Raw genomic sequence first — 10,175 nt, 5'->3', positions numbered from 1 at the left:
TTCTCCTCCTGCCCTCAATCTTTCCCAGCATCAGGATCTTTTCCAATGAGTTGGCTTTTCGCATCAGGTGGCCTAAGTACTGGAGCTTCAGCTTTAGCATAAGTCCTTTCAGTGAATATTGAGGGTTGGGCAATAAGTCTTTACTGACTGAATACACCGCTGTGTGCCTGGCCAGGAGCTGTTTTAGGCACTGGGATGCAACTGCGAGAGGAGGCGGAAGCAAACTGAGAATGCATGGAGCAGGGCATGTGATAAAAAGCAGTGAGTCAGGCCAACACCTGCCCAGCCTTTAGAACCCAGCTCCAGGGACCTCTCCCGACCTCCCTGCCTAGGCCAGCCGCACTAGCAAACCCTTCCCACCGACATACGTTGGGTCTCTGTCTGACTCCAGGTATCCCGTGGTCTTCCTGAACAGACCTCATCTGGTTCTGCGCATCTTCACGTCTTCAGCATCTAGCATGACGCCTGACGTAAGTGCTGTGGCTCCATATGAATCTCAGCAACAAGTTAAGGGGCGCAATGCATGAAGGGATGGGTGGGTGGAAAGAGAATGGCTCTCCTGCTCTGGAAGCAGGAGTGGAGGCAGGGTGGCGTGGGAAGGCAGGGGCAGCCAGTGATGTCACAAGAGGTGACTGGGAGGAAGGTTCTGGAAGGCTGAATGGGATAGAAGCGCTGTTGGGAAGGGAAACTGCCTGCCTTCCTGCCTCTCATCACCACCACCATCCTGACGGTGACGAGGGCTGGGAAGGGGCAGCCCATGTTCAGGTTTCCAGGAGGAGCAACTTGTTTATCATCTCTGTGGAAGAAGAAAACACCCTGAGTGCCCAGATGACTCTGCAACCCATGCTTTGCTGTGATGGCCAGAACCATACCTGGTGAAAAGTGGAAGGTGCCAGTGCTGTGGGACAGGGGGGCGCATCAGGGTCCTCTGGGATTTGCTGTTCGACAATCATACTTGACTTTCAATGTATCAGCGTGTGTGTGCTCAGTCTCTGTCATGTCCTACTCTGTGGCCCTGTGGACTGCAGCACTCCCGGCTCCTCTGCCCAGGCAAGAATACTGGACTGGGGTGCCCTTTCCTACTCAAGGGAACCTTCCTGACCCAGGGATTGAACTTGTATCTCCTACAACTCTTGCATTGGCAGGCGGATTCTTTACCACTAGCACCACTTGGGAAGCCCTCGATAAAGCAGTACGTCAATGTAATATTCAGGCATATTTCACTAGGAGTTGGATTCACCTAAAACACACATTTTGGTCTTGAGCTAGACTCTCGATGTCTTTTTCTACTGCATCTTCTAACTGGTTGCTGCTGGTGTACAAGAATGCTATCGGTTTTTAAATATTGATTTTCTATCATCACCTTAAAGAACTGTTTTTATTTTTTTCCCTTTTCTTAGAATAGATGTTTTATTTATTCACTTATTATTTTTAAAAAACTGGCTGTGCCAAGCAGCATACAGGATCTTAACTCCGCAACCAGGGATTGAACCTGCACCCCCTGCATCGGAAGTGCAGAGTCTTAATTGCCAGGGAAGTCCCAGAACTGCTTTTATTTCTAATAGCTTTTCAGTTGATTGAATATCTATAGAGGCAGTCAATCACATGCGATGGTGATGTTGCCTGTTTTCAATCTTGATTCCTCTCACTTCCTTTTCTTGTCTTATTGCATTGACTAGGGACCTCCATATCAATGCTGACTAGTAGAAGTGACAGCTGATGTCTTCATCTTTCTGACTTCATGGAAACTCTTCTGATGGTTCTGTTGCCACTGTTAAGTATGACATTCATAGTTCTAGTAGACAGCCTTTATCAAGTTATGCAAACCCTTCCATTTCTTATGGGCTAAGAGATTTTCATTTAAAAAGTGGATATTTCATCAAATTATATCTTGAGATGATATATTTTCACTCTTGTCCCTTAAATTCAATAAGAATTCTTAATTCATTGCTATTATGAACCCTACGTGGCTTTTTAAAATTTTGAAACACATTTTGCATATAAAATGATGCACAAAACATTTTAAGTACAGTTTAATAAACAGCAATACATGCCTGTGTACCCACTTCACTTTGTGAAATATAGTATTGCTAGTAACTTAGAAGTCTTCTGAGTCCTACATTTTTCTCCTGTTCCTCCCTCACCTGAATGAGTAACACTTGTGAGTCGCCCGCAGAGCTTTTCCTTCTAGTTTTACCAGTTAAACAAGGACTAGCTAATGTTGCCTGCTTGTGAACTTTCTACAAATAAAATCATACTGCCATCTGCTTCTTTATCTGCATCAAGGCTGGGAGATGCACCCAGGGTTTTGTGTCTGTTTTTTCATCACTGCATAGGTATTCCATGAAGGCTGTATCCATTCTGTCGTTGATGAATTTTCAGGGTGTTTCCACTTTGCAGTTCTCAGGAACACAGCCGCTATGATCACTCTCGCCCATGTCTCCTGGGGCAGACATGCAAGAGTGTCACTTAGGAATATATGTGTGTGGTGTGCTCAGTTGCTTCAGTCATGTCCGACTCTTTGTGACCCTGTAAACTGTAGCCCGCCAGTCTCCTTTGCCCATGGGATTCTCCAGAGAGGATTCTGGAGTGGGCTGCCATGCCCTCCTCTAGGGGATCTCCCTGACCTGGAGAGCAAACCCTTGACTCCTGTGTCTCCTGCATTGCAGGCAGATTCTTTACTCACTAAGCCATCTAGGAAGCTTAGATATATATATCTGGGAGTAAAAATGCCAGATCAGGGACATGCATGTGGTCACCTTGAACCATTAATGTCACAATGCTTTCCCAATGGGTCATGCCATCTTAAGCTCCCCTAGCAATGCAGGAGAGCTCCCATTCTTCTTCCTCTCCAGCATCTGATGCATTTTTGCACATCTACTGGGAGTAAAGTGATATCTCACTGTGGTCTTAATGTGCATTTCCCTTATTACCAAGGAACCTGAGCATCCTGTCCTGGGTTTATAACCCATTCAGTTCTGTGCACTCTCTGTTCAAGGCTTGCACCCATTTCCGATGGGGTTGTCTCTCTTAGTATTTATTTATTTATTTAGCTGTTCCAGGCGTTAGTTGCAACACGCGAGATCTTTAACTGCAGCATGTAGGATCTTTTAGTTTCAGTATATGCAATCTTTAATTTGTAGCATGCGAAATCTAACTGTGGCATGCAAAATTTTCAGTTGCGTGTTTGAACTCTTAGTTGCAGCATGTGGGATCCAGTTCCCTGAGCCGGGATCGAATCCAGGACCCCTGCATTGGCAACCTGGAGCTTTAACCACTGGGCCACCAGGTTAAGTCCCCCAAATTCTCCATTTTAAAGTGAATACTTCAGTGGCATTCAGTACATCCACAGCAATGTAATTTCAAAATATTTTCAACAGCCCAAAAGGAAACCATGTGTATATTAAGCAGCCATTCCCCAACCCCCTCCCTCAGCTTCAGGCAGCCACAAACCCACTCTCTGTCTGTGCAGATTTGCCTGTCTGGACGTTTCCTGGAAATGGACTCACACACTCTGTGCCTTTTGGTACCTGGCTTCTTTCTCTTAGCCTGATGCTTTCAAGGCGCATCCTTTTACTGTCTTAATTGATCTTTGTTCCCTGGCTGTTTCTACCAACTAGAATGTTGGTTTCAGGAGGGATTTCTGTCCATCTGGTTGCCCGCTGGCTGGAGCCCTGCCAGGCTCACAGTAGTAGATGCTCAGGAAACACCAGGGTAAGACAGAGGCTGACTCCCGGGGTGGAGCCCCTCCTGCCCCCTTGCTGAGCTTGCAGGATGGGTTCCTGGTGTTGGTGAAGCCAGACGAGACCAGTGCAGGCCCACTGACAGCCACAGGCGCCTGGGGACTGTGTGACTTGAGACCTCTCTCTCATCTTCCTGTTTTCAGGGCATCGGTGGTCAACTTTGGGCTAGACTGCTGGCATTTTTGCATCATGTCTGCCCAGGAGGTAATGACCTCTTAGACTAGAGACGTAGAACTTTTTTTTCTTGAGTCACATACATGGATCCATCTGCCTGCCCAGTCACCTTCCGTATTTGTTGTCCAGGATCTTGCTTTTTTTATTTAATTTTATGTCTTGGAGAACGTTCTATTTTGGGAACTGTGAATCAACATTTCTGGTGTTTTTTAATTGAGGTGAGAGTCGCATAACGTGAAATTAACCATTTTAAGATAAGCGGCTGGGTGGCGTCTAGCACATTCACAATCTTGAGCAACCTTTGTTTCTGTTTAGTTCCAAAACATTTCCATCGCTCCACAAGGAAACTCTGTGCTCATAAAAAGTCACTCCTCATTCCTTCCCCAGCCCCCTGGCAACCAAAACCCACTGTGTTTCTATGAACATTTTTATAAATGGACTCACACACTGTGTGTCCTTCTGCGTTTGGCTTCTCTCACTGAGCAGCATGTCCTCCAGGTCCATCCACGTTGTAGCGAGTGTCAGGGCTTCTATCCTTTTCATGGCCAAATAACATTCCACTCTATGAACCAAATGAAATTCATGAGCTCATTTAAGAAACAGTTTTCAAGATATGTATGTAACTATCTGCTGGGGCTGCTGTTAACAAAAACATTGTAGAATTGGGTGGCTTAATAGCAACTTCTTTTCCTTGTTGTGGCTGGGCTGGAAGTTCAAGATCAAGGTCTCAGCAGTGCTGGTGTCTGGTAAGGCCTCTCTTGCAATACGGCCTCCTCCTCACTGTGTCCTCACATGGTGGAGGAAGAGAGCTGGTTTTCTCTTCTCAGGAGGACAGCAATCCTATTGGATTAGGGCCCTACTCTTGTGACCTCATTTAACCTTGGTTATGTTTCTCAAGGAGCTTCCCTGGTGGCTCAGTGGTAAAGAATCCGCCTGCCAATGCAGGAGATGTGGGACTGATCCCTGGGTCGGGGAGATCCTTTGGAGGCGGGCATGGCAACCCACTCCAGTATTCTTGCCTGGAGAATACCCGTGGACAGAGGGGCCTGGTGGCCTACTGTCCATGGGGGTCACAAGAGTCAGACAAGACTCAGTGATGAGCAGGCACTCAACTTTCCTCAAGGCTCCATCTCTAAATGCAATTACTCAGGGGTTAGGGCCTCAACATACAAATTTCGGGGAAGACAATTCAGTCCATGAGAATAATTGTTCTTTATGAATCTTTATCATTTATTTGGCTGCACAAGGTCTCAGTTGCCGCATGCAGGATTTTTAGCTGTGGCATGTGAACTCTTTACTTGTGGTATGTGGAGTCTAGTTCCCTGACTGGGGATGAAACTCAGGCCCCCTGCATTGGGAATGCAGAGTCTTAGCCACTGGACCACCAGGGATGTCTGGAGAATAACTTTGAATTCTTGTTATGTAGATGTTTAGAGGAATGCTATTTGAAAGGATTAACACATTGAAAATCAAGGATGGTTAAGGAGTGGTGCTTGTCCCACATCACACGCAAAAGGATTCAAGCAGTGGTGTCCAGTTCCTGAGCATGTAAGGACCCTGGGTAGCCCGGAATCCACAGTGGCCTCTACCAATGGATTCATGATTGTGTGAACTTCAGTCTGATTACTGACAAAACATCCTCTAAAGGGGTTGCATTGATTTTTGCCCCAGTATAGGAGAGCCTTTGTTATCCCAAATTCTCCCTCACTAACATGAGTTCTTTTCCAATCTTTTGGGTCTTACTTCATCTCTGTGAAAACTGCATCGTGTTTTCTACTGCATTTCTCTTTGGACTGAGATGGAGCATGTTTTTCTGGTTTTTGAGAAGTTAATTTGGTTGTGTCAGGTCTTAGTTGCTGCATCGGACTCTTAGTTGCAATATGTGCAGTCTAGTTCCCTGACCAGAGATCAAACCCGGGCCCCCTGTACTGGGGGTGTAGAGTCTTACCCACCGGACCACCAGAGAATTCCCTGTTTTTCCTGTTTTTAAAAAGTCAGTTAAAACTGTTTTCAGAGAACTGTCTAGTCAAGATTTTGTCCCATTTTCTCATTGGGCTATTGGTCTTTTTCTTATTGATTCACTGGTATTCCTTACATATCAAGGAAATCAGGCTTTGATTGATTATGTGTGTTGCCCCCCCTTTTTTTTTTCAGTTTGTTGTTGGTCTTTTGATTCTGTTCATGGTATTCTTTGCTGTTTGAAAAACAAAACTTTTTATGTGCCAAAATTTACTGTTTTATCCTTTAAGGCCTTTGAGTTTTTGTGTTGTACTATCTTTAAGGAAATGAACCAGAACAGAACTCTCTTGGGAGAGTTGCTTCTCTTCAGGAAACTCTAAAATGTTCTCTCACCCATAGGATCACATAGAGATCTAGCCTCTACATTCTCATTGTTCAAAAGACTCTTCTGGAAACTCGAAGAACTGCACATACTCTGGACTTTACAATTGCTGGATGATCTGGCATGCAGACCTTGCTCCTCTCCTCTGAGGCCCAGGACAGGCATGACTAATCAATCCCAGGGTTCTAGGCAACGTGACTAAGTCAACACCGGAGCTGGCTTCAGACCTGCAGCTCCTTTACCAGGCCTGCTAAGTTCCTGGAGCTTCCAAGGTGGCGCTAGTGGTAAAGAACCCACCTGTCAATCAATACAGCAGATGTAAGAGACACAGGTGTGATCCCTGGGTGGGGAAGATCCCCTGGAGAAGGGCATGGAAGCCCACTCCAGTATTCTTGCCTGGAGAATCCCATGGGCAGAGGAGCCTGGCGGGCTGCAGTCCACGGGGTCTGCAGAGTTGGACACAACAGAAGCAACTCAGTAGCACATGCTAAGTTTCTTGCTCTGTGCCTTGCAGCACGGTGAAGAATGGTCTCTAGACCCAGAAGGCCTGAAACCCAGACGACTCAAGAAGAGAAGGCCGAGGACCTCAAAGTAGACATGAGCCAAGAACAAGGTATGTTGTGCAAGAGAGAGAAAGGTGCGCTGATTCACCACTGTTTATAAAGGAGCCTGGGCTGGACAGTTGGGCACAGCCACGGTGCGCCCCAGCTGCTGGCCTTGGCTGAGGTGCCCAACCCTGGAGGGCCAAGTCTCTACATGTGACGGGTAGCAGAGGGGGCAGACATAAGGGAGTGACAGCCGGGCCCCGTCGTTCGGAGCAGAGCTCTGTGAGCCGAGTGACAGTGGGCAAGCCACCTGCTCTTTTGAAGTCTCGGTTGCACCCCTTGTACTGGGGTGGGGCATTAATAATAGAAGCTCCCTATGGCTTCTCTGGTGGCACAGTGGTAAAGAACCCGCCTGCCAATGCAGGAGACAAAAGAGACTCGGGTTCGATCCCTGGGTCAGGAGGATCCCCTGGAGGAAGGCGTGGCAACCCACTCCAGTATTCTTGCCTGGAGAATCCCATGGTCAGAGGAGCCTGGCGGACTATGGTCCATGGGATCACAAAGAGCTGGACATGACTAAGTGACTAAGCATGTTAGGGTGGTGTGCCTGTGTAGGTAAAGCATATATACACACATATATATTTAATATTATACACATTATGCCACATTATACATTACATATTACATATAGTGCAGATGTAATTGTGTGTGTGTATATATGTGTGTGGCAGATGTAATAATATATATATATATATATATATATATATATATATATATATATATATAATATATACTGTTGTCACTAAATTGTGTCTGAATTTTTTGTGACCCCCTGCAAGGCTCCTCCATCCACGGGATTTCCCAGGCAAGAATACTGGAGTGGGTTGCCATTTCCTTCTCCAGGGGATCTTTGTGACCTATGGATCGAACCTGAGTCTTCTGCATTGGCAGGCAGGTTCTTTACCCCTGAGCCACCAGGAAGTCCAATAATATATATGATAAGAATATAATTATATATATATAGTACAGATGTAGTTATATATATGTATATATAGTATACATGTAATTACACTTATGGTACAGATGTCATAATATATGTAATGCAGATATGTGTGTATACATATATTTCTAGTTAACGATTCAAATGCTAATGGCTGATTCACATCAAACGATTCAAATGTTTCTAAAAGGAATAAAATAATGCCATTTACCACCTATGAATGGCCATAGATATTATCATACTAAGTCAGAAAGAGAATGACAAATACCATATGATATCACTTACATGTGGAATCTCAAATAAGACACAAATGAACTTATCTATGAAGCAAACAGACTCACAGACAGAGAGAATAAACTTGTGGTTGCCAAGGAGGTGGGGGGGATGGACTGGGAGTTTGGGATTAGCAGATGCAAATAATTATACAGAGGATGGATAAACAAGGTCCTACTGTAGAGCACAGGGAACGCTATTCAATATTCCTTGACAAGCCATAATGGAAAAGAATATACGTGTGCATGACTGAGTCACTTTTGCTGTACAGTATAAATTATCACATTGTAAATCAACTATACTTCAATAAAATTTTTAAAAAATGATTCAAATGTTGAAGAGTGAAATGGATGCAGCTTTCTTTGAAATGTGTCAAAAAGGAAGATGGCGTGATGGATGGATAAATAGAGGGGTGGCTGGATGTGCTAACAGCTGTAGGATTTGGTGGTGAGTAACAGGGCGCTTGCTATACAAACCCAACTTTTGTATGCTTGAAAATTTTCATAATAGACTGTTGGGGGAGGGTAAGGAAGAAATAAATAGAAACAGGGAAGCTTGCGTAGACCAGCACTGACCATGTGACTTCCCTCGAAGCGTGGGATTCATTCAGTATCAAAAAAAGAGCCCCCTCCCGCCTCCTGAGTATGAAGTGAATATAAAATATATGCCATCCAACCCTGGTGGTTATTTGCAGTTACTCCTAGGCTGTGGACCATTCACCGAGATGGAGAAGTCCTTATGAGGCTATCGAAACATGGGCCAGGCCACGAGAGCCCCTTGACCATCCCTGAATTTTTTCGGGAGTCAGTCAACCGATTTGGGTCTTATCCAGCCCTAGCATCAAAGAAGAATGGAAGGTGGGAAGTCCTGAACTACAACCAGTACTATGAGGCTTGTCGGAAGACTGCGAGAGCCATGCTCAAGGTAAATGCGTTGTTCACTCACTCCTTTGTTCGTCATGTATTAAATCACTCCTTCTGTGTGTAAATACACATGGGACAAAATGCACAAGTCACCCCAAAAAAGAAGTTTAACTGGTGAAAATTTTCTTTCAAATCTTTGTCCCCTCTCTATGGAGTGATTGAGTTGGATGTATCTGGTTCAAGATCTCTCATGAGATTGTAGTCAAGCTATCAGCTGGGGGATAGTTCTTGACTCAGGTATATGGGCACACACATCATTGGAAGGCCTGACTGAGGCAGGACAGTCCACTTCTAAGCGTGGCTAGCTCTCGGCAGGAAGCCTCAGATGCTTCCTCTATGGACGGTCCCTGGAGGAGTCAGAGCCACAAAGACAGGAAGGATAATAGATGATGGGGGCCAGGGGCTGGGGAGTCAGTGTTTCATGGGGATAGAGCTTCAGTTTGGGAAGATGAGAAAGTTCTAGAGATGGATGGTAGGGACGGTTGCATACCAGTGTGAAAGTACTTTTTTGGGTCACACTGTGAGGCTTGCAAGATCTTAGTTCCCACAGCAGGGATGAACTTGGGCCCTCAGCACTGAACGCATGAAGTCCTAACCACTGGACCACTAGGGAATTCCCCTGGATTTGGGGGTTTTTTAGGGTAAAGGAGCTTAATACCAATGAGCTGTGCACCTAAAGTTGGTTAGAATGATTAAAAACTAAAATCCATAAAAATTAGAATAAAAAAGGGGGTATTAAGTAGAGCAAGGCAAACCAGCCTCCCAAGAGTCACAAAAACACATCACACTCTGGATTTCCATCTCAATGTGGGCTCTCCCCGACGTGGCTTCTGGGGGCTCTGGGGTCCGCCTTCTCCCAGTGAGTGGTCCCACCTGGAAGCAAACCTCGCCTGTATCTCCGTTTTCTGCTTGTCCGTCTGTTTCTGCCTTCCCAGCTGGGCCTGGAGCCTTTCCACTCAGTTGGCATCCTTGGGTTTAACTCCATCGAGTGGATACTTGCAGCTCTTGGTGCCATCTTCGCGGGGTAAGATCCTGGGCCCTGGACCCTGTGAATGCTGGGGTGGGGTGGGGGGCTGCTGCTCCGGGGGCCTGGCGCCCACAAGGTTTCCACTGAGATATGAGCAAAGAGCCCTAGGCCAGCCAGTGAGATAGACACACACACACACACAGAGTCAT

General features: G+C 45.8%; 1 protein-coding gene across 8 annotated transcripts in view; it reads left to right on the top strand.

Annotated features, from left to right (window-relative positions):
• The first annotated feature begins 633 nt into the window (after nucleotides 1-633).
• The window catches only part of ACSBG2 (acyl-CoA synthetase bubblegum family member 2), a 49,316-nt gene continuing 39,774 nt past the window's right edge, over nucleotides 634-10,175 (top strand). For 4 of the 8 annotated variants that reach the window (XM_059888634.1, XM_059888633.1, XM_024994962.2 and 1 more), the window contains exons 1-4: nucleotides 635-889; nucleotides 6,773-6,871; nucleotides 8,771-9,000; nucleotides 9,935-10,023. In XM_059888634.1, the coding sequence (XP_059744617.1) occupies nucleotides 6,784-6,871; nucleotides 8,771-9,000; nucleotides 9,935-10,023 (407 nt within the window). In that variant the 5' untranslated portion in view covers nucleotides 635-889; nucleotides 6,773-6,783. Of the gene's footprint in view, nucleotides 890-6,772; nucleotides 6,872-8,770; nucleotides 9,001-9,934; nucleotides 10,024-10,175 lie in introns of all 8 variants that reach the window. The other 4 variants (XM_024994961.2, XM_059888631.1, XM_059888632.1 and 1 more) reach the window with 2 other exon arrangements.

Source organism: Bos taurus, chromosome 7 (assembly GCF_002263795.3).
Source record: "Bos taurus isolate L1 Dominette 01449 registration number 42190680 breed Hereford chromosome 7, ARS-UCD2.0, whole genome shotgun sequence".
NCBI classification, from domain to species: Eukaryota; Metazoa; Chordata; class Mammalia; order Artiodactyla; family Bovidae; genus Bos; species Bos taurus.
The sequence above is the reverse complement of the archived record's forward strand: the minus strand, read 5'-3'. Positions and strand labels throughout refer to the sequence as shown.